At 61.2% G+C, this 27,522-nt stretch overlaps 1 protein-coding gene across 4 annotated transcripts; it reads left to right on the top strand.

The window, feature by feature from the left end:
• UVSSA (UV stimulated scaffold protein A) lies at nucleotides 1-25,793 on the top strand. Of its 4 annotated transcripts, none has more exons than XM_024732749.1 (14): nucleotides 1-39; nucleotides 973-1,080; nucleotides 2,236-2,566; nucleotides 3,680-3,800; nucleotides 4,619-4,921; nucleotides 5,625-5,737; nucleotides 5,830-5,958; nucleotides 13,531-13,636; nucleotides 18,871-19,015; nucleotides 19,425-19,550; nucleotides 20,255-20,438; nucleotides 20,858-20,975; nucleotides 23,567-23,732; nucleotides 24,777-25,793. In XM_024732749.1, exons 2-14 carry the CDS (start codon nucleotides 983-985, stop codon nucleotides 24,868-24,870), a joined length of 2,034 nt encoding a protein of 677 aa, XP_024588517.1. In that variant the 5' UTR covers nucleotides 1-39; nucleotides 973-982; the 3' UTR covers nucleotides 24,871-25,793. The 4 variants fall into 4 exon arrangements, with proteins under 4 accessions (XP_024588517.1, XP_024588519.1, XP_024588518.1 ...); XM_024732750.1 differs by lacking the exon at nucleotides 1-39 and adding an exon at nucleotides 218-499; XM_024732751.1 differs by lacking the exons at nucleotides 23,567-23,732; nucleotides 24,777-25,793 and adding an exon at nucleotides 23,070-23,383.
• Nucleotides 25,794-27,522: the final 1,729 nt, after the last annotated feature.

The following is a 27,522-nucleotide window of genomic DNA, read 5'->3' as shown; positions in this document are numbered from 1 at the left end:
GCCGGAAGGGTGAGGTGAGGCGAGCGGCCGGGTCGCGCGGTAGGTATCGCGGTCCTGTGCCGCCGGGCAGGGGCGACGGGGCGGGGGCGGGGGGGCCGGAGGGCGAGCCCTCTGTCGGGGACGCCCCCTGCGTCCCCCCCGTGATGCCCCTACCGCGCCCCTCCCCGGACGCCCCCTCCTCAGTCCGGCCGCTCCCCGGACTTCAGGACGGGGGCGGAGTCGGCCCTGACAGGGCCGTGGGCAGCCGGGTGCTGGTGTGTGCTCGGGAGAGCGGCTCCCGCCCCGGCCGCCGAGGGTCGGCGACGATAAACGTTACTGTTGGCGGGCGCGACGGGAGAGGCTGCGCCCACCTTCCCGGCCCTTCTTTCCACTGGTGAAGCCGAGCCCTGCAGCCAGCCAGGCGTCCTCGGCGCCCCGGGCTCAGGGCGACCCCGGCCCCTTCCTTCCTGCGCAAGTGCTGCGCGGGCGCCCCGGCCTCCGGGCGGCTCTCCGCGCGCAGGTCGAGTCGCAGCAGCTCGCTCCGGGTGTAGAGGCCGCCTTGTGGCCTTTGGGTGGATAGTCGTGTTGGCGAGGAAAGAGGGGCGGCGGCGGTCCTGTGGGAAAGCTAATTTAAGTGCAACTTAGACCGTTCTGATCCTTGCCTTACCGCAGTGCGTGGCCAGAGGCGGAGAACAGCCGGGGCTGCAGCCTCTGCCGCGCTGGTGGGGTCGGACCGTAGACCTCCAGAGCTCACGTGCTGTTGTTACTCTTTTCCTAATTTCCCCCAAAAAGGTCTTGTTGGTCTGATTTGGAACGTGTCCTTGAATTGTTGTATTTCAGCATCGGGGGTCACCTCTCAGAGGCCAGGGAGCGAGGACCCAGCCTTGCGCCCACACCCCGATGCCCAGCACGCAGTGCAGCCCAGCAAACACTTGCCGATGAAACCCAGGGCCCTGAAGTACTAGGTGGTCATTTGGCGTGTCTGCGTTCCAGGTTTCTACGTATGGATCAGAAACTTTCAGAGTTGGTGGAAGAGCTCACAACTTCAGGAGAGCCCCAAGTGAGTCCCGAGAAAATGAAGGAGCTGAAGAAAATTTGCAAGTACGTCATAAGCGTTCACGTTTTAGGTGACGGCTGTCTCAGCAAGCCCGTGACAGTCCTGGGAGATCGTGGGGCTCCCCCGGGGTCCGCCCTCCCCTGCCTGTCCCCGCGATCGACCCTTTGCCAGGAGAGAACTAGTAAAGGGACACGCCCGGGACGTCTCCCCAGGGCCCTGCAGCGCCTGGTCGTGTTCTGGGTAGCGGTCCCAGGTGGGGCTGTGTGGCATGCGGGAGAACACAGCAGGGCTGTGGTTGGTGTCTGTTCACTCCCGTGTTTGTGTGTGTGTGTGTGTGTGTGTGTGTGTGTCCTTGAGCGCACGTGTGTGACTTATGGATTAGTTATTGTTGGAACAAAGGATGGGAGGAAGGTTAGAGGTCATAGCAGGCGGGCTCTGCAGGACCTGTTTTTCAACACCACCCCTTCTTTTCTCCCACTGCCGAGGGCCTCTCAGATGCTGGGAACGTAAGCCGAGGGGATTTACCGATCGTTCTTATCTTGTGCTTACAAAGCAGGGAAACTTAAGTGATCCTGTTAGTGACTTACGTTTTGATAGAAAATAGTGGCTCAGGTCAGGTTTTGCCGCACGCCCCAGAATCCCCCCAAACAGCAGGGTGTGTGCAGGGGCGGGGATAGCCGGTAGGAGGAGCAACGAGGGGTCAGGGCGTGCGCCGGCCTGCCAGGGCGGCTCCCAGAGGCCCACAGAGCTTTCTGGGGGTGCTGGGACGTGTGGTCTCCCCTTGGGGTGGGGTCTCTGCTACGCGAGTGCAGGGCCGGCAGGCCTCTACCGGCGGGCCGGCCGGGCGGGGAGTCTTTCAGGCTCCGCAGGCGGTCGGGTCTGCTGTGGGCACTGGGCTGTGGACAGGCGGTCAGCCGCTGAATGAATGAATGGGCCTGGCTGGGTCCCAATAAAACTGGGCACCCACGCTGAATCTCACACGTCAGGAAGTGTTACTCTTTTGACTTGTCTTAACCAAAAAAAAGGAAGAACTGTTCTTGACTTGTGGGCTGTGCAGAAATAGGCAGGGGCTGGGTTTGGCCCGCGGGCAGTAGTTTGTCCACTTCGCTCTGGAGGAAGGGCAGAGGGCTGTGGGAGGGTCCGCGTCCCTGCCACCTGTGGGTGCGTCAGGCGCCTGGTGAGGACGGCTGTGTCCTCAGGTCTTCAGAGGAGCAGCTTGGCCGCACCTACCACCTGCTGATGGCCCAGCTGAGCCAGGAGCACGCCGAGGTCCGCCTCTCCGCTTTCCAGGTCCTGGACCAGCTCTTTGCCAGGTCTCACCATTTCAGGATGCTAGTCGTTTCCAACTTCCAGGAGTTCCTGGAGCTCACACTGGGCACCGACCATGAGCGGCCCCTGCCGCCGCCCAGAGAGGTGGCACAGAAGCTGAGGCAGGCCGCCACCCGGGCCATCCGCGGCTGGAACGAGAAGTATGGTACAGCCTATAAGAAGCTGGCCCTGGGCTTCCACTTCTTAACGCACAACAAACAGGTAGGCAGGCCCCAAGCTGCACTGCCCCTCCCCGCGGGGAGACCTGCCTGGCCCCCGGGGGTACTGAAGGGGGCGGGCCTCAGGGGCTCCCAAGACAGGAGGAGCAGCTTTAGGGGAAGAGCCGCAGCTTGTCCCCACGTGTAGGTGGTGCTGAGCCTTTGGACCTGGTTTCTAGGAAAGATGAGAAAAGGAGGAGGGAGATTCAGCTGCTCAGACGCAGCCCTTTTCTGTGCTGGGCTCTGCGCTCGGGCTGTCCCCTGCTTTCACTGTGAGTTGCTCCGTGGGCTGCCACAGGCTCTGGCCAGCCCGGGGGATGGTACCTACCAGTACCAGTAGTGCCAGCCTCCCCCACGTGCCTGTGCTCCTGGCCTGTGGCTGCTGCCTTTCCTGCCGCTCCCTAGGGGTCCACTCGAGCGTTGTTCTCAGGCCCCTCGGTCCAGCCAGTAGCCTTCCTTCCCACTAATTGGAGCGAGCTTGCTGCCTGCCTGCCTGCAGCACACGTGGGGATGGAAGTCTTTTACGTCTTATTTTACTAGGAGACGCCTCTGGTTGTGTTCTTACCGGGGGTTAAACATCGCAGCTGAGCGTGTTGCTGTGTGTGTTAAAACAGCGCGTGTGAACTTGAGACCCGTAGAGCTCATGGCTGTAGCTGGCGAGGCTCCGGCTTCCCTTATGCCATTTTTTAAAATTTTAGTTATTTTATTTATTCATCTTTAGCCGTGTTGGGTCTTCATTGTCACGCGCGGGCTTTTCTCTAGTTGGGGCGAGTAGGGGCTACTCTTGGTTGTGGTGCGCGGGCTTCTCGCTGCGGTGGCTTCTCTTGCTGCAGACCACGGGCTCTAGGCTTGCAGGCTTCGGTAGTTGTAGCATGCGGGCTCAGCAGTCGTGGCCTCGCGAGCTCTAGAGCACAGGCTCAGTAGTTGTGACGCACAGGCTTAGTTATTCTGTGGCACGTGGGATCCTCCCAGACCAGGGCTCGAACCCGTGTGCCCTGCATTGGCAGGCAGATTCTTAACGTATGCGCCACCAGGGAACCCCCCTTAGGGCTGTTTTTGATTCTTGTTTTACTTGGGTTCACGATGGTCAGATCTGATCTTTACCTCAACTTTTCAGGTAGATTTCCAAGATGTGGACGCTAGGACTCTGGCGGAGAGAAAGCGAGCAGAGGAGAAACAGAAGCGCTTGGACAGAATCTACAAGGAGAGATCTGAGCAGGCCGCGCGGGAGATGGAAGGTGAGCTGTGGGGAACGGGGGTGCCCCAGCGCCCACCGGCTGCACCTTCCCAGGCAGAGCTCGGGTCTCCGCCCAGCTCTCTGTTCTCCCATCCCAGGGCCTGGTCCCCGACAGAGCGGCGGGGGGAGAGGCAAGTGGGCAGGCTGGCTGGGCGGAGCTGGCTCAGGTTGAGGGCTGGGGGAGGCACTCAGCCACAGACCCCAGCCCTCCCCTCTGGAGGCCAGGCAGCAGGAGGCACCCTGCAGGCCATCCACGCCTCCCCCGCGGCCCCGGCGGCAGTGCTTGAGACGTGCACCCCACGGTGGTCTGCGCACCCCATGCGTTTGACGCTCCCCCACCCCCCAGCTGTGGTCTTGCCGGCCTCCTCCCCAGATCCCCACCATTGGCCAGCCCTTCCCATGAAGGGCAGCCAGGGTGGGAGCACCTGGGGGGGGAGGCCTGGCCTCAGGATAGCCGCAGAGCAGGGAGAGGTGGTCGGCCAGGGGGGAGATGCCGGGAGGGTGGGGGGCGGCCAGAGCGGGACGGTGGCGGTGTGACCCCTCGGCTGGCTGCTCTCTTCCAGAAGTACTGCCCACAGAGGCTCTCGCTGGGTGTCCATAGACGCCGCCGGGTGCCGTCGCAGCATGAGTCGGGACTGAGGGTGGTACCCAGGACGTCCTGAAGGACGGCCTTGCCGTGGCTGGCCGGGTGCTCTCTGGAGCAGGGCGCCTGCCTGCCTCTGTGGAGGAAGTGGGGGACGGGGTGGGCGGCTGGTTGCATCCCCACCCTCGACGGCCAAGTCCTGATGGGACCCAGCGAGCCCCGTCTCGTCCTCCCAGAAATGTCCGGGGAGATCCGGAGCTGCCTCATGGAGCTGGAGAGCTGCTTCCGACTGCTGGTGCCCTTTGACCTTGACCCGACCCCGGGGGCTGCCTGGCCCGCCATGGCCGAGGAGGGTGGCAGGGACGAGGAGCAGCCCTGCTGCAGCAAGACCCTGGCCGCCTGCACCCGCCGCCCGGGAGCCGCGGGTGCGGAGGGCCCGCCCGCGGAGGACAGGGACGAGGACAGCGACCCCGAAGGGTTTGTGCGGCACCACGGGCTGGGCTCCCGCGAGTACACGCTCGAGGTGGAGCTCTCCTCAGGTGCGGGCACATCCCAGAGCTTGGGCTTCCCGAGCTGTGGGGGCAGGGGTGACAGGCTTGTGGGTCCTCATTGCGACACGCAGGCCCAGCGGTGAGGATGGGGCGCCCCTGCGGAGGGGTCGGAGGGTGGCTGGGAGAAAGAAGTCATTGAGAAACAGCTTGTCACCATGTTTGTGATGACACAGGTGGTGACAGGCTGGCCTCACGTGGCCCCTGCTTTGCAGCCAACGGTGGGGCAGGGGCACTGACCCCCCATCCAACCCCATGTGGCCCAGGCCCCTCGGGCGGGGCTGGAGGACAGCCGGGCTGCAGGAAGAGCCCCGCAAGCCCCAAGGAACCGACACCCTCTAGCCGGGGCCATGGAGGCAGGGGCGTGCTGGAGGTTGGGGTGCCTGGCTGAGGCTTGCGGGCGTGGCAGAGCTCAGAGGGAGGACCCTGGAGCCCAGGGGCGGGTGCGGCCTCCATCCCGCAAGTAGTGCGGGGAGGGTCTCCTGACCGCCTGGCGCGGAAGGAGGCGTTGGGGTCAGGCTAAATCCATCGTGGCCGAGATCACAAGGCAGTGAGTCTCCTTAGGGAGTCAGGTTTGGGGTCCCGGGTGATGTGTGGCTGGGGCAGGGTGGGTGGCAGTGCGGGTGGCCCGTCTGGGGTGCCCGGTGACCTGCCCGGACGGTGGTCCCCCTGATGACCTGTGTGCTTGCTGCAGACAGCCTGAAGGTGCACGAGGATGAGGACAACCTGGTCATCATCCACGTGGTCCGGGACACGCTCAGGCTCATCCAGAACAAGTTCCTGCCAGCCGTGTGCTCCTGGGTCCAGGTGGGCCAGGCGTGTGGGCAGAGGGCACCAGGGCCAGCCCGGGGGAGGGAGGGAGGGTGCCCAGCCTGCTCAGCGCTTCCCCGTCCTCGCAGCTGTTCACCCGCGCAGGGACGCGTGGCAGGCACTTGGAGGATGCTATCGACCTGAAGGCCGAGCTGGAAACCGCCCTGAGGAGATCTCGGGAGCTGGATGTCATGCCCGAGGAGGGCTGCAGGCGGGAGGTGAGTGCCGCCGGCCCGTCTGCCCGTGAGGACAGCCAGGGGACCTTCTTCTGATACCAGCTCGGCCTCCTAAGCAAGCAGGCGTCCCTGGGGCCCCAGCGTTGTTCCTTCTCTTCCTCCCTGGGAACCGACTTCCCCGAGCGGGAGCCCTGGACTGAGCACCAGAGGCCACAGCCAGGCCCTCGCCACACGTGGAGGGACTGGGACCGGGTCTTGGCAGAAGGGCGAGGGAGGTGGGCTGGGCAGCGGGCGGAAGGCTCTAGTTGGGGAGGGGGCTCCCAGGGCCCAGGCAGGGGTGTGTGGGAGGCGGCCTTGCTGAGACTAGGCTGCCGCCCGGCCCGAGCACCTAGTAGGCCCCTTCCCGTGAACTCGGTAGCAACTTCCAGCCTTGGGCGTTTCTCCCGTCTGTGCACTGGAGCCGAGGGTGGTTGCAGGACACGGAAAACCTGGATGTCTCTTATGCGCAGAGCGGTGTCCCAGCCTAGGGCGGCCAAATGGGGTGGACGTGGGGACTGGTGCCCGGTTTTGGGAGGGTGCTCAAGGCCCGCCATCTGCTGGGCATACGGCGCCGCCTCCCAGGTGCCACGTGGTTCGGGAGCGGGGAGCTGGTCTTCGATGGCTGTGTCCCCAGCAAGGCTTGTGGGGCGGGGGCAGGCGTGTGGCCCTGGTCGAGGGGCCCTGGGGACTGGGCAGGCGTAAAACCACCTGCTCCCGGACGCCAGGCCCCTGTGCGGTGACCCCGAGCCTCAGAGGTGGTGGCGTCCAGGACCCCTCCCATGGGCTTGCACCAGGAGCTGGACCTTCATGCCTGAAAGGGACCAAGAGAGCTGGGTCCTCTGAGGGTGTTCCAGGGGACCGTGGGGGCCGGGGAGCCGCTACAGCTGGAGGGTGTGTGTGGGGGGAGGTGACAGCCACAGCTGGACGTCGTCAGCGATCAGAGCCAAGAAGCCTCTGGCGAGAACCAACGAGGAAACAGGCAGCAGAGTGCACTGCGCCCCAGGGACACCCAGAGCCCGAACCCCACAGGGTTGAGCTGTGGCACCTGAAGGGGGAGGAGCGCGGGGGCAGGGGCAGGTCCCTCTCCCGCTTCCTGAGGAAGCCCTGGGGTGGGGAGAGCACTGTTCCTTGCTGAGGAGAAGGTCAAGTGTGAAGCCTCTCAGACTTAGAGGGGAGAGTGGCCAGCACCCTGGGCCTTGGTGCCTCATCCTTGCCCCCAGGGGCCCGCGGGGATGGGCCCTGCGAGAGTTTCTGAGAGTTTCCGCGTCTGCCCTCCTCTTTGCGGGTGTGCGGCCCCCGGGACCGGCAGAGGGCGATCTTGACCTTCTCCCGAGACACGCGGGCTCGAGGCCTGGTCGTCAGCTGGGGGCCCGGCCCTGCTTCCGTGGACGCTAGGGCTCTGCTCGGTGCATAACTGAACAGGAAATAAGTTAGTTCTGTGAATTTTGACCGAGGGACTTGTTTCACGATGAGAAAGGGTGTTTTCTGGGCCCGGGGAGGAATTGGTCTGGTCTGTGCATCCTCTCAGGTCTGGGGGGGGCGTGTTTCTGAGCCTCAGCGGACTCCTGGCGCGGTGTCAGGGTGGAAGGCCGGGCTGAGAGCAGTGAGGGGTGTGGGGATCAGGGGTTGACACCGTGTGTCCCCTTCACAGGCACCTGAGGCCGGCCTGTCTTGCTCGCAGGCCGCCTTTCCCTCGCTGTGTCTGGCGGGGCTGGGGCAGCTCCCCCCTTTCCGAGCAGCAGGCAACCTGGAGCAGCCAGGACTTTGGGGGAGAGCCTCAAGGGGAGACCAGGCAGCACAGGCCGGCCAGACTCGGAGCCCGGAACTGGTAGCAGAACCTTCCGGATGTCTTGACGTGGCTCCCTTGAGGGCCGCTAGGTGAGGCCAGCTGCTGGGAGCGAGCCCTGAACGGCCCACTGCGTCTGGTTCCAGCTGGAACATCAACGCATCCTTGACGGTGGCCAGGCAGCCCCGAAGTCCGGGAGGCGCGGTCAGGTCAGAGTGTGGTCTGTGCAGGGAGGCGGCTGAGGGCACGAGCTGGGGTGGCCGGGCTCTGTCGGGGTGGGCGCGTGGTCGGGTGTGGGAGTGGCGCTGCCTTGTCAGGCTCCTCCAGGAGTTGATTCCAGAGGCCCTGAATCCTTGGAGAGCGTGCTGGCTGGTTCACTAGCGGTGGTGCGGGCTTGTTGATGGGGTGATTGGGGCTGGGCCGCTGAGCGGCAGCGCCCACTCGCTTGGGCAGCCTGCTTCTCAGAATAGGCACGCCGCGGTATCTGTACACCTGCGCCCGCGCCGCGCGGCCCAGTGGCGATTAGAATCACGGCCCAGTCTTTCTCGCTCGCTCGTTTTCACCTAAAATGTCCGGGGCTTAAATCCTTTGCCTGGTGTTTACCCACTTAGCGTGCGCTGAGCTGGGAGCGTGTAGTTAAATATTTGAGAATTTTAACAAACGTGGAAGAGACCGAAGCTGATGTGAAGGTCGTGCTGAAGCTTAGGCGGTGGCTTCGACCGTGGAACGTGTGGGTCGTGCAAGGGCTTCTCCTGGGCAGCCTAACTGCAGCCAGGCCAAGGGCCTTTTTTTCAGATTTCCTGTTTCAGTCTGTGTGTTGCCGTATTGTCTTCCTTTTGACGGAGACGTTCTGTCTTTAAAGAATACTTAAGCCAGCTTAAATACGTTTAACCGTCTGTGTTATAGAGTATCTGTCCCAGTTCCTTGTGGAAGCGGGCCGGGGATAAATCTTAACTAGATCGATATGGAGCATCGTTCGGTAGATTTAGTTTCCAGTTCCGCTGCTAGAGGAGAGGTCTAATAATCCGTGGCTGTTACATCTGTTAAACTGGTAAAAATCCTTTGAAAACTTTAAATTGCCTGCTGTGTGACTATGTAGCTGCGATCACCACTTAACTCTGTATTGTGTAATTAACAAAACATTAATCTTCCCCCAACCCGTAAGTCAGGAGAAAATAATTCCAAGTAGCAGTCTGTTTAAGCTGTGGACAGTGTGGGTGTCTGCTCAGTTGTCGGGTTCCTCGCTTCCACGGCTGGAATGCCCGCGCGGATGCTCTCGTTCTCACCCATTGGTGGTCTGAGGTGGCAGCCACAGGCTTTTAACTCAGACACACTCCCTCTCATTGCAAAAGTGGAGATCGCTCCTCTTAACTCTGGGTGAGGTTTTCTTCCTGTTGGTCACCCAGGCGGGTGCGCGGGCCGAGGCCAGGCTGCTCACGGCTGTGCTGTGCGCTGGAGGAGAGGCGTTTCTCTGTTGCCGGAGCTGAGTGCTGGCTTCCTGTAGGTGAAAAGGAAGGAGCAGGGAACAAGGGGAGTGAAATGTTGACCGCGTCGGGCGCCCCAGGGAAGCAAGGGAACTAAATCAGCTGGCAGTCAGGACCTTGTGTTCGGCAGGGCCAGTAAACAACCTTCCTGGTGACGCGCCCTCTCCATCACCACCGCGCCGAAGGCTGCTGTGTGAGGGCTGGAGCCAGGGGAGGGGGCTGCACACGTTCTCACGAGGATGGAGACCAGGAGCGTGTTAGCTGCTGGGGGGTCGGGGGCCAGCCGTCTCCCCCACAGCCCCTGGGCCCTCCCTGCCCTGCAGCCCATCCTCCCCGGCACCCTCCAGGGTGGCCGCTCTCTTCCAAACACTTTTCACGTGTGGTCCCGTTAATTCCAAAGTCAGCCCTGTGAGGTCGATTCCGTTTTCACCGTCCTCTCACGGATGGGAAGGCTGAGTCTAGGCGGAGCCGCATGGGTCTTCTGGCCAAGGCGAGGAGGCACAGCAAGCACCTCGCTCTTGCTAGGAGGTCGCGCTGAGGGAGGAGAGCGCCGCTTATCTGCATGCAGAACAGGCCCAGGCCACCTGGCCTCGGCTTGGAAATGGACGGCCAGGCATTTGGTGGCCTCCCTGCGCACCCCCGACAGGCTGGCTGAGGTGCTAGAGCGGCTCCCGGGGCTCGGCCGCAAGGGAGCGGGTGAGAAAGGGACAGGCGGTCTGACTGGTGGCTCTCAGGCCCCCGTGCGGGGGGAGGTGAGCATGTGCTCCACGCCCCGTACGCCTCCTGTTCCGCGGGCCCGTGGTGGTCACCGCGCGTCCTCTGCCCTCTGAGGTGCGTCCCGGCAGTGGAGATGCGCGTGAGATATCGGCCTGGCTGGGCAATTTGCACTGCGTCCAGGGAGGGCATTAGCATATAAATAGCAGATGTGATGACGGCCATCACAGCTGAGCACGTTTAATTTTTAGTTTATAAGATAGAATGGGGTTTTAAATGCGTTGCCATCAAGCCGCGGAGACAAATGCCGCTTGGAGCTCACTTGTCTGACGAGGCCTTACATCATTTTTTTTTAAAAAGGGAAACAGACACACATGAAACTGAACAAAAGTGATTTCTTGGGTGAAAAGTAATGGAGATGGCGCCCCGAGTTAATTAGATCGCACAAAATTTATTTAATGGTCCAGCTGTATCTCGGGTGTGCCTTGGGCGGGCAGACCTGGGAGGTAGCTCTTCCCATCCTTCTCAAGTAATTAGCAACCCGCTGCCCTACTTCTGTAAACAGATTATGTTGTATATCTTAGCTGTTTTTATTGCTTGTTTAATTATGATCGGGGAGTCTCATTTTTCTAAATCCTTTTAACTCTGGGCGAGAATCAATTTGTGTGAAACCAGAGGAAAGCCCAGGGCGTCCTCCACACCTCCCTGCGGCCTTGGGAGGGTTCAGCTTGGGGCCTGGCCCTCACCCAGACGCTTGACCACAGGGCTCGGACCGCCTGCCTGGGCCTCCGAAGCCCTGGGGCTTGACCTGTTAGGGAGGGTGGGCGCTCCCCCGGGGGTGGCCTGGCATGGCCTCCTGGCCCCCGGACGAGGGCGGGCTGCTTTCTCAAGCATGTCTGGTGGTCTGTCTTCCCGATTGGGAAGCTCAGCTCCCAGCAAACTGCTCTTGAGAACCACTGGCGAGTCTGGCCCCGTTTTGAAGGCCACCCACCCTCAACCGATTGCTCCCTAGGGCGTGACCTCCTCCTAGGATCCTCGGGCCTCCCCTCACCCCTGCTCTGCCCGTAGTGCCTCTACCCGCACCCAGTGTGGCGTCTGACCTGATATGTGACCTTCAGCGTTGAGGGGAGGTTGCCAGCGCGACTGCCTGGGACCCCTATGCTGGTCCCTCGAGCACAGGTGGGTGCTTTCTCGTGGGCCTCGGTGTCTCCAGCCATGTGCTTTCCAGAGGCCTGGAGAGGACTGTCCAGCCTGCGGGCAGGGGGTCCCTTCCTCTGAACAGGCCCTTGGCCCCAGGTGTTCCGGCCGCAGGGATTGTGCCTTGGGACATCTACCCTGCTGTTCTCCCGTGAGGGTAGCGTGCCCAGAGCCAGACGCAGAAGGTCCCGCTGTGTGCTCAGGACAGCAGAGCCCAGCCCAGCCCGTATGAGCTAGAACTCGAGAATGGGTTCATTCAAGCTTGAGTTCAGTATCAGCAGCGAAGCCCCTGCTTCCTTCCGCAGGGCCGTGGTTTGAGGGTCACCCCAGCTGCTAAGGGGTTTAGGACGCGAGTGTGGCAGCGATGGCCAAGGTAGGTCTCGTACGAGGGCCCTGGGGCCGCTCACAGCAAAGCTGTGCCCGAGGATCTGGCCGGGGGCCCTAAGGAGACAGCTCTTGAGGGCCAGACGGTCTTCCTGGGTGCGGTACGGCCTCGTGGCCTCGTCAGTGAGACTTTGAGAACAGAGGGAGCCAGGGTTCAGTGTTTAATCATGGGGATAAACAACTTTAGTTGGGGAGAAAGAAGGTATAATTCCTAATCGTTAGCTAAGCAGCTAATTAGTTTTTAGGAAATGAAGGTTTAATAAAAGTCCCAGGTGAAATTCAAGGGTGTGAGCGATAAGCGTAATATTTTATGAAAATGAGCCCCATATTTAACGTCTGGCACTATGTGTTATGCATTGTAGCACCCGGTCCACATCTACCTTTTAGAAAATTAAAACACATAAATTCTGTTTAGTGTTTGACACGCGCTGCACTAGCCGGGACCGTAATGCCCTAAAACCTTGGGCTGCTTTCCACCTTTCATAAATTCCTGGGTAGATTCTATACAAGAATAATTTTCAGGTCCGCGGCTCATCGTTATTCAAGCGTGCTTGACCGCCGTCACTTGCTCAGCTCTGGAGTTAAGTGCCCCTGTCATTTCCAAAGAGCATAATTGGGGCGTTTCACAGGCCAGCGGCGGAGACGGGCTTCCCTTTTGATCAGTGTTAGACCGATAACAAAAATTACAGTTTCCAGTGATTAATGTCTCCGTGCTTCCCAGACGCACGCCGGCGGGTTGTGTCCAAGCTCAGTGCATTTGCATCTGATTAGGCCTCGCGGGCAGCTCCTCCGTGGATTCCGGGTCCGCAGGGCGTGGGGCGTCCCGGGCCTGGCAGTGCCAAGGGCAGCGGCCTGGCTGGCCTCGTGACCTGGGGGTCGGCGGGCCGGGCCCTCCGTCCTTCTTCCGGCGTGCCTGTGTACCCCTGAGGCGTTGCTGTCGAGGTGGGCTCTGGAGGGGAGGGCAAGTCTGATGGATACAACCATTGGTTGCTATCACCCCGACAGCAGGCTACCTCTCTGGACGTTTCCTTCGGGTGGGCCTGAGGGCAGCAGCCCCTCCTGGCCTGAGAGGCTGGAGGCAGGCAGCGCCCCCTGAGTGTTTCAGGATGGTGCTGGCAGCGGGGCCAGGCTTCTGGGCGCCTTCCTGCTGTGACCCTCTCAAGGACAGGCCCCCACGCCCTGTCCTGGAGTGCGGGGGGCCGTTGAGGATGGGTGAGGGAGAAGGGGAGCAGGAAGCTGCTCTGGCCTTGGAGGGGCTGTGCCTCCGAGTCTGCGCAGCATGGGCTGCCAACACCTCGTTCATGCTGCACGTGGCCCCAGCACGTTGGCACGTGTGCGAGGCCTTCGGTCGTCCTGCTTTTTGGAGGGCCCTCTGGTCCCCACAACGTGAGCCCTCCATGCTCCGTGTCCCTGCCGCTCCTACCCAGCCGGGCACTGCCCAGGAGCGGGTGGGGGCAGAGGCGGAGTGGATGGGTCTTGAAAAGAACGCCCTGGGTTGTTCTTGGGTCCCTGGGTCTGAGGGGTGGGGGGCTCCAGGTATAGCACAGTGACCCTGCCTCACAGAGCAGGCGGAGGTTGGCCTTGTCCAGAGGAAGCTTCCTCTTCGGTGGTTTCTTACCAAGCCGTCCTGAGGGTAGAGTATTCCAGAAGTGCTGTGGTCACACCGACACCACTGGACACCCAGGTGGGGAGCCAGCCCGGGGCAGGGCGAGGTGCTTTGGCCTGGCTGGAGCTGGATGGAGGGCCGTCATCCAGGCCCTGCCTGTGCGGGTGAGACCTGCCGCTCGTGGGGGCTCTGTGGGCTGAAGCAGTGCCCATCCGCGCATCTCAGGGCCGGCCGGTGGAGGAGCGCGTGCAGCTCGTGTGGTTTAGGGACGGGAGCGGACCTCCAATGCGGCCGTCACGGTCGACAGTAAACCCCAACCTGGAGAAAGTACACAGAAGCAGGACTGGGGCTGTCCGGGTCTCCGCCTGTGCTGTCCACTCACAGGTCTGGGGGTGTGTCCACAGGCGGCAGCCCCGCAGGACGAGGATGAGGACGACAACGACTTTGTGGAGGTCCCGGAGAAGGAGGGCTACGAGGCCTGCGTCCCTGAGCACCTGCAGCCTGAGTGTGGTGAGTGGCCAGGTTGGGAACGGGAGGAGGTCCCGCCCCGGACGCTGCCCTTCAGGGCAGACCTTATGTCCGGCCTGGGGCCCACCAAGCAGGGAGCTGGCCGTGGTAGGCACCCCGAGTCTGTGCCACCTGGTCCTGAGGTTCACTGCATCCCCGCCCGTCGACCCTGCGGAGCCGCCTTCATTGAAAACCATGTGATTCTCGTTTCCTGATTGGGGTGCTCACTGGCCTGGGCCCCTCCCCGAGGTCCGCCCCGGGTTCCCGCGGTCCACTTGGTGGGCAGGCCCTGCTGCCAGTTCCTGTGGGTGCGGCCAGGCTGTCCACACATGGAGGCCCCCGACCTACCCCACAGGCCCATGCTGACCACCACCCCCCCCCTGCCCTGCAGCTTCAGGCCTCACCACGGTGAGGGGCAGCCCTGCTTGGGGTCATAGAAGTCTCAGCCGTCGGGAGCGAGTCCAGGGTTGGAAGGGCACCCTCAGAGCAGAGAGCGCCTCCTGGCTCCAGAGCCGTTCGCGTCCGTTACACCTTCACACACTCCTCTTATGCAGCTTGGGAGCTTGGGGGCTTGGGGGAGGGTGTTGGGGGCACGCGGTGTGGTTACCGCGGCGGTAGGGCCCTTTGGGCTGGGAGGGAGTCGGGGGGACGCCACTGCCTCGGTGGGTGGGGGGCAACCACCCCACATTCTCTGGGCTCCCCTGCTGCCCAGTCTCCGTTTCTCAGGGACGTCACAGGTCAGGCGGTGTCCTCCTTCCCGTTGATGGAGTCTCAGCCTGACGTCTGGCCCAGGAGCAATGACACACCTTGAGAAGGCGTGCTACCCGTGTGACCTGTCTTTCCCGTGTAGCATTCTTTTCTTTTCCAAAAAATCTCCGAAAGCCTCTTCTGCACAGGAGGCATCTCTTGTCCAGAGGAAGCTAATAAAACCAAGATCGCATGTGGGTTTGTGGCGACGTGGACAAGTTGATTTGAATCAGAGCGTGTGAGATGAGATGTGAATTTGTTAGTTTAGACGCTCAGGCAGTTGGAGTGTGAGGGCATGACCCGTTAGGCGTGTCACACCAAGTTACCACACCAGCTTCACAGCCCTCCAGTGTTTGGGTCCTGCCGTCTGCGCCACGTGACCCTCCCTGGGTGCCCTAGGGTGCAGCCTCCACCTGCCTCCTGCCCTCCCGGCCACCACCCCGCCCTCCGTCCCGGCTGCCCCAACCGCGCCATCCCAGCAGGGGGCTCCTCTGACCACTGGGCCACTCCCCGTGCCCTCTGTTCTGCCTCGTCCTCCAGGTGCCTGGCCCACCCCCCACGAGGCCTCATCCCACACCTGTGAGGCTGCCAGGGGTGCCGGAGGCCCTGGGGTGCCATGACTGCCCTCCCAGGTCTCCCCTGGCCACCCCGCCTCAAGGGAGCTCCAGCCCCGCCAGGAGGCTCCCAGGTCGCCAGGCACCACTGTGGGTGACCACCTCCAGGTGTCGCCGACCCACCGCTTGTCTTCCCAGCGGGGCCCCAGGTGTGACAGAGCGGAGCGGAGCCATCGCTGATCGTTCATGGGCCAGGCAGCCTGGGAGCCCTCGCACGACAGGACCTGCTGAGCTCCGGGTCTGCCCTGCGGCAGTGGGGGGGCTGGGTGCTGTCCCCCCGTTCCCTGGAGGGGTCTGGTGCCTGGTCTGGAGCACAGAGCTCGGGGCCACGAGGCCACTGCAGGAAGTGCTGGGCGCGCCAGTTTATAACTGTAGTTGATAGTCCGTCACTGGTTTTTCAATTAAACACAGGTGACTGCAGTAGAGTCGGTCTAAATCCACAGCCGAGGAGACGGGTGCCCGTTTTCTTTCTCATTTCTTTCTCTGAATTTTCACTGAGGGGCTTTTATCTTGCCGTTAATCCTACCATTTCTGTCAGGACGTAATCTCTTTCTCAAATTTACATTTTAATTACAAGGCCAGCTGAACTAGGTAAAATCAATAGTGTCAGGCTCGCAGCCGAACTCCACGCGGAGCCCCCGCCCCTCCATTTCCTGCCATCGATCCCGCCCGCCCCCCTCTGCTTTAGCGCTGCAGGCACGGAGGTGCCACTTGGTCAGTTTAAACCAGCCCAGGGGGTTTGGGCGTTCTCATGACTCTTCCTCAGAGCCACAGATTTGAGCTGAGATCTGTGTTTGAGGCAGACGCCCCTGTGCGGGTGGGTGGGGCTGGCGGGGTTCGCCGTGACCTGCGACCTCTGGTCTCCCCGGACTCAGTGTTCTCCCCGAAAGCACAGCACCCGGGGCCGGGGGACACGTCTGCTTTTCGGACATTTACCTTGAAAGTGTGTCAGGGAGATTGATTTTCTACAGCAGTGTGAGAACGGTAGTATTTTTTTAGTGCTGTGAGTGTTTACCCTGCTTTAACACGCTCACCCATCTTTTTAATGGTTTAAAACAACAAATCAATGAAAAATATATTTCATTTTTGTAACTCTTAGGAATTCTCGTATCGATCTTCGGGTTGCGGTTGTAGCCACCTACATGAGTGCCACGGCGGCCACTTATCAGTCCCGCCTCCCCGTGTGTGCGCATGCCCGTGTCGGGGTCTGCACCAGTTGGTAACACTGCGTCGTCGGCATCCCGAGTGGGGGCATCTGGAAGGCTTTGTGACTGGACCCGGGATGTGTTGGTGACGGGGCCGGGTCCCCGCCGGCCTTCCGAGAGCACTCAGGGCTCAGGGTGCTGCCGGGTGAGCAAGGTGGACCCTGCCACCCCGAGTGGCTCTGCCCCGTGTCCTCCACTCAGCCACAGGCACCTGAGAAGCAGGGGTGGACCCCGTACTCCCAGGGCCGTGCGCAAACTCGGAGGGCGTCTGGAGCAGGCAGGGCAGGCGTTTTTCGTGAAGGGCCTGGGGTAAACGGTTTCGGATTTGTGGGCAGTATGAGGCCTCTGTCGCAGCTACTCACCTGCTATCATCTACAAGAGCACTGGACAGCATTCCGGCCGTGCACGCGGGGAGGCCACGTGCGGACACCGGGAGGACTTGGCCGTGAGGTCCGCCCGCCCTGCTGCAGAGAGCCCGGAGCTGATGGTGGCCTGAGCCAGCCTTCCCAGCCCGTCCTTTTTGCCTTTCTCCCCTCCCACCCCCTCCCACTTCCCCTTCCTCCCCCAGGAAGTACTTCCCCTGGCACCCAGCGCTCAGTGCTGTGTCGTTTCCTTTCTGGTTTCTCACTCTAAGCGGGGGATGTTCTCGAGCCCGTGCACGTGGATGGAGGGATGGAGACACGCCATCAGGAAGGCCAGGCTCGTGGCGTCGCGGGCAGCGCTTCGTGTCGGTGTCGGTGTTGCTCTGCTCCCGTGGCGGCCCTTTGGCCCCTGGAGCTGCCTGCCTGGCTGTCTTGTCAGTTTTCCACGTGTCCTGGGAAGGACTTCTCAGACGTGAGGTCCCAGGGTGTCTGTCGTAGAAGGCACGGCCTCGCTGACCATTCGTCCACCCCCACTGGCCAGGGTCGGGCTGGAACTGCCAGGGCGCTCCTGGGGCAGAGCCGTTCGCATCCGTTACACCTTCACACACTCCTCTTATGCAGCTGTTGGACGTAGAACCCAGTTTCGTTGTGGTGACGTCGGCTCAGCTTCCTTGTAGTTCCCGTTGGCACAGCGAGTGTCTTTTCATCCTTCTATTTCCTTTTATGCTTAGTCTCTGTTAACCTTCTGCTTTAAGGGGTTCTCGCCAGAGTGGGAAATTGCTGCTTGTTTTTCATCTCGTCAGCGTGTCTTTCCGTTGACTCGAGTCCACTGAGTTACTGCCGTGTTCTCAGCTGGGGCTGCCAGTGTGCTGCGCATCTATTTGCCAGCCTTCCTCTTCAGTTTGCTGTTGTTGCGGCTGTTTTGTTTTTTTCTTTTCCCTACCTTTTATTTGCTGGGTAAACCTTTTTTCTGCCGGTTTTGAAAGTGTTCATCCACTATAAATAAAACGATACGAGTATTTTCGCTTCTGATGGTGACGTGTGCTCGGGAGAGTTGCACTCGTACTTCCCCTCGCCATGCACCTCCCAGCACGTCCCTGTCCCCACGTCCTGCACGGGATGGGGGACACGCTGGCTCCCGCTCGCTCAGGCCCCCCGGCCCGGCACATTGGGTCGTCCAGGTACCAACCTAACTTCTGATGGTTGTGGGTACTCGGGTTTCGGGGGAGGCGGGAGTGAATCTTACGAAGTCATTTCTTGGCCTTTTCTCCCCATGTCCCGCAAACCCTCCTGAACCTCCAGGTGAGGCTGTGTCCTTCACCTGCATGTTGAAACCTAGTGTAGCTGGGTATAAAATTCCGAGTTTGACTTTTTCCCCAGACCTTACACTCACTGTTGTTTGAAAGACACTGGTGCCTGTGGGATGCTTATGGCTTCCGAAGGAAAGCTTCTCAGACCTTTGTGTCCATTTCTCGCGTCCCTAAACGTCCTTGTAAGTGGCTTGCGCGTTCTTCCCTTCGTCTCCTCCCTGACGCTCAGTGAGCCCCTCGGTCTTGCTCTGATTCCAGGGAGATTGGGGTTTTTATTTCATCCACCCCAGTCATCTTTCCTCTTTCTGGGGTCCTGTAATGAGGAAGTTGATGCCTGTGTGGATGCCCTCCACGTCTCTGACCAGAGAGACCTGCCCATGGGTGTGCAGCCGCCCTCCTGTCCTTCAGCCCGGCCTGGAGTCGTCCTCTCCTCTGCTTGCCCGCTGTCTTTGTCTTCCTGGCTCCCTCTTTGTGGGGCCCTGGTGGGCCTCCAGCTCCTCTTTCTTTCTCACCTTCCAGATATTTTTTTCTTGTTCACCTCTTTCTTGGCATTGGTTCCCTGTCTGGAGGAGAGTTTGGGGAGGGAGGCGCTGCCCTCGCTCTCGGGATGGAGTGCCTCTGAGGTCCTAACCCACACCGTGCCTCCTGGGCAGCCCCTGGCCCAGGTGCCCAACTGGGAGGGGCTGGCAGGGGTCAGGGACAGCCCAGGAATCGGCACAGTTGGGCCAGTGGGGCCCAGTAGTGTCAGAGAAGCTGCCCTCCCCCTGCCCTGGGGACCTGGGCACGGACCCTGGCCTGCAGAGGTGGCCCGGTGGCCTTGCCGCTGAGATGCTGGCATTGGGGCCTCATCTGGCTGGCGGGGCAGGTGCTGTGCTGATGGAGGGTTCGGTGCCCTCACACGTGCTGTGCTGTCACCGTGGGATGGGGACGCGGCGCCCTCCAGGGGTCTGTCCGGGGTCATGGGGATGGTGGCCAAGAGCAGATACGTCTCTGTCGCAGGGCTGGAGAAAGACCCGGCCACGCCGGCCTCGCAGGCGAGGAAGAGGACGGGGAGCAGTGAGGAGGCCTGCGATCCCACCTCTGCGGCAGCCCAGCTGCACTGGCTCCGGCGCCACTTGCCCCCGGCCTCACCCCCAAGCCCCAGGTGATGCTGACACCCGCCGCTGCCCAGGCAGCCCCACATGTGCACCCCCGGCCGGGCAAGCACCTGCCAATATCTGTACTGGGGCGGGGGCTGCAGGGGCCGGGGGTCCTCAGCGCTGGTGTGTAGGCCAGGCCGTGGGGGTGGGCCAGGGCTCTGGGGTTCAAGGGGTCAGGCGTCAGGACACCCCTGGGCCCAGCGTGAGTACCGCAGATCTGAGGCCAGCTCCCAGTGTGGTCTTGGGACGGCCAGCCTTTTCGTAGGGCTTCAGTGGCTGCCCTGGGTTCCAGGCCCGAGGTGGCAGAGGTCGCGGCCCAGGTGTGTGACCGGGAGCTCTGGGGGGTGTGGAGAGGCAGGTGGCCGAGGCCGGCTCCCGGCGGCACATCACTGACTCCTCCTCTGCTGTCTCCAGGGTGCCGCTGGGTCCAGAAGAGGCCAAGAAGCTGGCGGCAGAGCGGGCCCGGGCACCTGTCGTGCCCTTCGGGGTGGACTTGTGCTACTGGGGCCGAGAGGAGCCGATGGCTGGGAAGATCCTCAAGTGAGTGTGGGCATCCCGTGGGTCCTGTGGGCACCCATTCTGCCCCCGGCCTGGGCGCAGGGCCCGGCTCTGCCGCGCAGGCCCTCACGCGTCCCACCGAGCGCAGCTCTCGGGCTCTCGTAGGCATGGTGCCTACCCGGGGTCGTACAGCCCTGCCCAGAGGCCTGTGGACCTTCTTTGAACCTCCTTGTTACTCCCTGGGGGGGTGTTCCCTGTTGTCTGCCCTGATGGTTGGGCACGATGACAGGCGGCATGAGGCTTGTCTGCCTAGGACTGGGGTCCGGCCCGGCCCACTGCTCCAGGCTCTCTGCCCAGGCCCTCCTCATGACCGCCCTCTGGTCCTCTGACTCGGATCTCCGCGGGCCCAGCCTGGGGCTCCACAGAGAGTTTCTGGGAAGCCGCCCCCGTTGCTGCGCTGGACGCTTTCTCTCCAGAGTGGGCACGGGGGTGGGGGTGGGGGCGGGCGGATCTGTCCTCTGTTAACCTCCGTCAGGGAGCCCCTGCCCCGGGTCCAGGCCAGGCTAGGGAGGCGGGCCCCCGGGGTGGGGTGCCTGGCGGTGCCCCCACCATACTAAGCGTCTCTGCTCGTCCTGAATGGGCTCACAAGCCCAGGGGTGCCCCCTGCTCAGCCGCCCAGGCCGGCCTTGCTGCGGGTGCTGTGGTGGCCACCCCATGACGGCGCTGAGCGTCTGGTCCGTGTGCAGGTCCGACTCGGAGCACCGCTTCTGGAAGCCCTGCGAGGTGGACGCGGAAGTAGAGAGTGCCGCTGTCTCTGAGTCTCTCCGGAGCCGCCAAATCACCTTTGCGGGGCGATTCGAGCCCGTGCAGCACCGGTGCCGTGCCCCCCGGCCCGACGGCCGGCTCTGCGAGCGCCAAGACCGCCTGAAGGTGAGGAGGGTGGGCGGCTGGGCAGTGGGGTGGCCACCTCGGCCAGGCCAAGATGGGGCCGGAGGGGGCGCTGGGCTCCAGGCTGCTGGTGCCAGGACCTTCCCCTGGGTGGGTGGTCTGACACGCGGGCACAGGGCTCTGCCCTGGCTCCTGCGTCCCCGCCCACGTGTGTCTCCTGAGCGCGCTCTGTGCTGGGCCGGGGGTCCACGGAGGCGGCACTGTGCGCCAGGCGGGCCTTTGGCCAGACTGACACCAGATCTCCGTCCGCTCCCCGGCTGTGTCGCGGCTGCGCCCGAGGGCCCCTCCTTTGAGGGGTGTGTGAGCAGAGGGTGGTGTGGATGGCCGGCCCCGGGAGCCGTGAAGGTAGGGATGGCCAGTGGCCCGCTCCCGCCTCACAATTGCTCCGTTCTCCGCCTCAGTGCCCTTTCCACGGGAAGATCATCCCGAGAGATGACACGGGACGGCCCCTCCATCCGGAGGACAGGGCCCGCGAGCAGAAGCAGAAGCTGCAGCTGCAGAGGCCGGCGGGCCGCCCAGGTAGGTCCGGGGGACGGGGTAGCGGCAGCCACGGCATGGGGGGCGCCCTGGACCCCAGCAGCCCACAGGGTGGCCCGTGGTTGCCACGTGTGGTCGCCTGCCGCCTCCCACTCAGTCATAACTCGCAAGCGTGGCCGGGACACGCTGTCCTCGGGGCCAGCAGAGCACTGAGCACCAGCCTGGCCGCATTTCACGCGGCTCCTGATGGGCGCCGTGGACGCTCCCATGGCCGGAAGCCACCTTGTCGTCGTTGGTTTGGGTTCTGGGTTCTTAAGCCTCTTTTTAAGCAAATGGAAAAACCGAGGCCTGAAAAGTTAATTGGCTGAGCCCCGAGCTGCCTCCAGGACGCCAGCTGCCCCCCTCCGTCACCTGCTGTCTTGCAGAGCCACGCACGAGGGGCCGGGCAGGAGGGCTGCGTCGTGTGCGGTGTGCGATTTGCGTGCACGTGGACTGTGTGTGCGCGTGTGTGGGCAGAAGGTGAGGGTCCTGCCCGGTGGTCCCAGGCATCCTTGCTGAGCCTCTGAGCCTGGAGCGCTCTCTTGGGGTCCTACTCAGGGCCCCCATTTTCCGGCCTGTAGGCCTGTTTCGTGCCAAAGCCACCGAGACGCTGTTCTCCGCTGTTCAGGGAGCTCATCTCATCCTGGCATGTGAGCCGGTGCTGTGTTCTGGCACGAGCCGCGGGGTGGCAGCTGCCTGGCCCCCAGAGGCCCCTGAACAGCCGGGCAGGATGGTGACCCGCAGAAGCGGCATCCTTGGCAGGGCCTGCGAGCACCCGAGCACACTTGGGGTGGGGGTGGTGGGCCCAACGGTGCGGCCCTGACCCGTGTCGATGTCCCATGGTTTGTCAGATCTGGGCTGGGGTCTGGAGGCCGTCCCGCCTTGGGCCCCTTTTCTTAAAAGAAAGGCCAGGCCCACAGCGCAGAGCCCCCGAGGCAGAAGGCGGCTGTGTCTGTAGGGGTGGTGCTAGTGTGGGTCTCAGCTGGGCCGTGTGTCCTCTTTCGCAGGGTTTTTCCCTTTGTCACGAGAGACAAATGTTAGATTTCGGCCTCACACCCAGGGTTGGCGCCTGGAGCCCTGGAGGGCGGCGCGGAGGGGCCCTGACCCATTAATCCGCAGGCGAGGCCTTCCCTGGTGGCCCACTCGGGAACAAATTAAGTGCCTATTTTTGTGTCAGCCCTGAAGAGTATCGGGTTCTGCAGCCCTCGGTGACTTGTTAACAACAGGTATCAGGCCGGGGCCGCGGGCCAGCGCTGGCCAGTCAGATGTGAAATGGCATCTCTTTACTAACTACAGTATCGATCCCCGCCTCCCTCACACGCCGGGCAGTTTTCTTCTCCCGGCGCTAACCCCGGTGACAATGCGCGCGGAGCTGCAGGGCCCATCAGCGCGCAGGACGGCCGCGGCCCGGCTCTTATTGATTTTCTCAAAGGCTTTTAAATTGCTCCTTCATTTTACTGAGATGCTCATTCCGTCTCTACTGGGGGCCAGCGTTTTTCCGTTGTGTTTAAACAATTGCTCCATTCACCGGGTTCTTAAACTGTGACGCCTTCTCGTTCTGGGAGATAAACTGTTTGGACAGTTTTCCTTAATCTTGGATTAATCGTTCCTGTATCTGGATTGGGCCGCCCCGTATTCCTTCACTTCAAAAATCAACTCGGGGAGGCCTCGCTATCTGTCTGGGTGCGTGGCTTCTCCCCCCACTGGACGTGCCCTGCTTGCCACCCGGCCCCTCTGCCGCAGCCCCCCCATGGGGCTCTTGTTTGCATGGTGGGCGCCATCGGGGTTTGGGGTGTCCAACCCCCTTCTGCCAGCCAGGGCCTGGGTCCGTAGGTCTGGGCACGTTGGGGAGCTGTGCTGTCACACTCCTGACCGGGACGGCCTTCCCGAGCCAGCAGGCTAGTTGGAGCCTGAATCTCAGGGACCTCCACGCGACCCAGCCCTGCCCCCGGCCCAGCGGACGGAGACTGAGGCGGAAGTCGCTGCCAGGGCAGTGGTGGGTGGAGTTGGGACGCTGGCCTCTGACTCCGATGCCTGGGCCTGCTGCGTTGGGAGCCCCCCATTTAGACAGTTAACGCTTCCCATCTTGGCACACAGGCACACTCACCTATCGCAGCCGGGTCTGGTGAGACCAGGCCTTGGGGCTGGGTGACGTTTGTTTCCCCGCGGAGCACCATCTTCGGACCCGAAGGGCCTGGGCTGTGGCGGGAGGAGCAGGGCCGCCTGCCTGAACCGACACCCTCATCGCTGGGGCCTGGGGCCAAGTTCTCTTTGGACCAGTAAAGAGGCCGTGGCCACCCTGCTGTGCACACCCTCTGGCCAGCACACGGGTCCGGAGGCCACGCCTGGGTTCTGGCGGGGCACCGTCAGCCTGGAGGCGGAAGCAGCCTGCGCGTGGCACTGCCCCTGGCCGCCAGCCTCGGTTGCCTTCCTGCCTAAGGGGTCAGTGGAGGCACCCACCTTGGCCTACGGGGGGGGACTTGCGCCCACTCCTTGGGCAGCCGGTGGCCCTCCCTGCCCCCGTGTCAGGGAGGGCGTGGGGCTCAGGTGAGGTCGGCGCCGGGAGTTTCCTGCAGTGTCGGGTGTATTTGCAGCCTGGCAGGACCCTGAGCTCATGAGGGACGTGGAGGCAGCCACTGGGGTGCATCTTGGCTCATCCAGGCCTGGTGGGAAGGGCAGGCGGCGGCGGTCCGGCCTCACCGACCTCAAGCGGCAGGCAGACACAGCGCGTGCACGCATCGCCAAGAAGGTCTTCGCCAAGTAAGAGCTCCTCGCGGGGTCCCGCCTTCTGCCCCAGGCCCGGTGTCACTGGTGGCGAGAGTGGAGAAGGCCGCCAGCCCGCGCCCCCACTGCCTGCCCCCCCCCCCGCCGCTGTGGCGGCCAGAGGCGCTCCTTGCGGCGCTACTAGGTGCCCCAGAAGGCACGAGGGTGTCTGCGCCCAGGCCCCATGGGCGCCGTCCACCCTGGGCAGAGGAGGCGGCGCCAGGGCCCTGCCCAAGTCGGGTGAGCAGGAGGGCAGCTTCCTGAGCACCCCGCGCAACGCCCACGGCTCCTCACCGCCGGCCTGCCTTTGCGTCTGCATCCAGGGGAGGGCTCGGCCCCCGGGCTCCGGGCACGAGGCTGGCTCCCCGTGGCTCGGCCAGGGGTGATGGTGCCGTGGGTGCTGGCGCCCGGAGGAGCGGTGCCCGGGGGCGTCCTCCGAGGGGCTGGGAGCTGTGGCCAGAGCCTCTGTGATCTGTGAGGGAGGTTGTGCCTGACCCCTGGAGTGGTGCCCGTGTCTGGGCCTCCTCGCTGCCGGGCCCCAGTGGCTTCCTCCCAGACGGAGGCGCTACCTCGTCACGGCAGCCAGGCTGGCTGTGAGACGTGTGTTCCTCGCCGGACGTCGAGCTCTGCGCACAGTGGGGTGAAAGCAAGCTGGGCTGAGTGGATCCAGCGTGTCTTGACCGCCTCTGCCCACGCGCTGCTTCCTACCCGGTTGCTGGGCAGGCTGCGCCCTCGTTCTGGGGTGCACCCTGGTGCTGGCAGAATTGGGGATCCTGGGAGCGGCCTTCAGGGCTCAGGGAGCGACGGGAGAGGTGCCAGGACGTGGCCAAGGCCACGTTCGGGGGCAGAGCCACTCACTGTGGTGTCTGGCTCTGGACGGGGAAGCTCTAGCTATTTCCGAGCTGTGTCTGTCGCCCGTCCGTACGGAGCGGACGGGCAGTCGGCCCAGGACCCATGGCTGAACCCAGCCAGGCTGCAGTGAGCAGCCCGGAGCCCTGGCCGGTGCCTCCCTGATCACGTCTCGCTATGCTTTCCCTGCAGGGCCGCTGTGCAGAGGGTGGTCACAGCCATGAACCAGATGGACCGGAAGAAGCATGAGAAGTTTGCAAACCAGTTTAACTACGCGCTGAATTAGAGCGCCAGGCCGGGTCCACTCTGATCGTCAGCTCCTCTTCTGCTGATGAGCTAGGTTGGGAAGGCAGACCCGGGTCTGGGCTATAACAACAGCCACGATTATAGTGTGTATTTAACGTGAAGAAATGGTGCACTTTCTGCTCAAAGTGCCCCAGAGGTGTAGACTCTCCCCTGCTTCGGGGGACCACGGCCACCGCTTATGGGTCTGACTGCCTAGTAGCCCGGGGTGAACTCGGGTAACCGTGTCCACAGGTGGGTGTCTTGTACAGCCTGTGCCCTTTGTGGTGTGATTCAGGGTCGCTCAACGTCCAAGACGAGTGTGCAGCCTCCAGCCCTGGCCCCCAGCCTTCTCCGCCTCGGAGGAAAACCCACATTTCACATTGACACGAAGGGGAGCCAGCTGTTTGCTCTCGGCGTTTCCAGCTCATAGGCCTGCTGGTGGTGGTTCCACGTCAGAATGCAGGGAACTACCTCACTCTTGGTTCTTCTAAAATCAACTTTATTGAGACATAACTCACGTACTGTGACGTTCATGCCTTTAAAGCGTACAGTTCGCTGACGTTAAATACACTCACAGCGTTGTACGGCCTCCACCACTGTCTACTTCCAGAACTTTTCATCACCCTAAAAGAAACCCTGCTCCCCCAGCCCCGGCCGCCTCTGGTCTCCTGTTTCTGGATTTGCCTTTGCTGGACGTTTCATGTGAATGGAGTCATAGCAGCCTGTGGCCCTTTGTGTCTGGCTGCCTTCACTTAGCACAGAGTTTTCTAGGTTCTTCCCTGCTGGGGCCTCTGTCCGTGCTTCGCTCCTTTTTATGACCGGATAACTCAGCACTGCATGAACATAACTGCACTTTGTCGATCGTTCATTGTGGACATTCGGGCTGTCTGCACTTCGGGGTTATTATACATGATGTTGCTATGACGTTTGTGTACAAGTTTTTGTGTGGGCGTATATCTTCATTCCTTTTGGGTTTATACCTAGAAGTGGAATGGCTGGGTCACGTGGTAACTCTGTGTTTAACTTATTGATTGGATTGCCAAAACATTTTCCAAAGCCGCTGCACCGTTTTCTGTCCCCACCAGCAGTGTATTAGGGTTCTCGTTTCTCTGTGTTCTTGCCAACATTTGCTTTTATCAGTCTTTTTAACTTTAGCCATCTTGGTGTGGAGTGGTGTATCATTGTGGTTTGATTTGACTAAGGATATTGAACATCTTTTCATGTACTTATTGGCCATTTGTATATTTTCTTTGGTGAAACATCTAGATCCTTTGCCCATTTTAAATTGAATTGTTGTTTCCAGTTGTAAGAGTAATATATATATTCTGGATACTAGATCCTTATATGATTTGCAAATATTTTCTCCCATTCTGTGTTTTCACTTTCTTGATGGTATTCCTTGAAACACAAAAATTATGAATTTTGATGATACCCAATATATCTATTTTTCCTTTTGTAACTTGTGATTTTGGTGTCATATCCAAGCAGCTATTGCTTACTGTAAGGTCATGAATATATACTCTTATGTTTTCTTCTAAGAGTTTTAAGATGTAGCTGTTCATTTTAGGTCTTTGGTCCATTTTGAGTTAATTTTTTTTTTAATTTATTTACCTTTTATTTATTTATTTTTGGCTGTGTTGGATCTTTGTTGCTGCACACGGGCTTTCTCTAGTTGGGGCGAGCGGGGGCTATTCTTCATTGCAGTGCGCGGGCTTCTCATTGTGGTGGCTTCTCTTGTTGTGGAGCACAGGCTCTAGGCGCACGGGCTTCAGTAGTTGTGGCTCGCAGGCTCTAGAGCGTAGGCTCGGTAGTTGTGGCTCGTGGGCTCTATAGTGCAGGCTCGGTAGCTGTGGCACATGGGCTTAGTTGCTCCGTGGCACGTGGGATCTTCCCGGACCAGGGCTCGAACCTGTGTCCCCTGCATTGGCAGGCGGATTCTTAACCACTGCACCACCAGGGGAGCCCCATTTTGAGTTAATTTTTGTCTGTGCTTTATTCATGTGGCTGTTCAGTTGTCTCGGCATCATTTGTCGAAAAGATGATTCTTTCTTCCGTTGAATTGTGTGCACTTTTCTTGATCATCAGTTGACAATAAATGTGTGAATTTATTTCTGGACTCTCACTTCTATTCCCTTGACCTATATATCCTATGCTACTGCTACAATGCCTTGATTAACGTAGCTTTGTGGTAAGTTTCAAAATCCTCCAACTTTGTTCTTTTTAAACATTGTTTTGGCCATTCTGGGCCTTTTGCATTTCCAAACAAATTTTTGAGCCACCTCATGTGTCTGTCACTCTTGCTAAAAATAAAGAGTAATGGAATCTCCAAAATGAATGAATGATTGAATGAATGAATGAATTTGTGCCACCAAAAAAAAAAAAGGCATCTGAGATTTTAGGGATTGTGTCGACCCTAGAGATCACTTTGGAAAGTATAGCTGACCTTTGAAAACCACGGGTTTGAACTCCACAGGTCCACTTACACAAGGACTTTTTCAGCAGTAAACACTGCAGGGCCACGTGAGCCATGGCTGGTTGACTCCTTGGAGGAGAACCACAGGCGCAGGGGCTGATGGTGCGGTTACACGTGGATCTTTGACTGCATGGAGGGTAGGCTCGGTAGGCTCGCCTAAACCCTGAGGTGTTCAAGGGC

Source organism: Neophocaena asiaeorientalis, unplaced genomic scaffold, assembly GCF_003031525.2.
Source record: "Neophocaena asiaeorientalis asiaeorientalis breed wild unplaced genomic scaffold, Neophocaena_asiaeorientalis_V1.1 scaffold762, whole genome shotgun sequence".
NCBI lineage: Eukaryota > Metazoa > Chordata > Mammalia > Artiodactyla > Phocoenidae > Neophocaena > Neophocaena asiaeorientalis.
The sequence above is the reverse complement of the archived record's forward strand: the minus strand, read 5'-3'. Positions and strand labels throughout refer to the sequence as shown.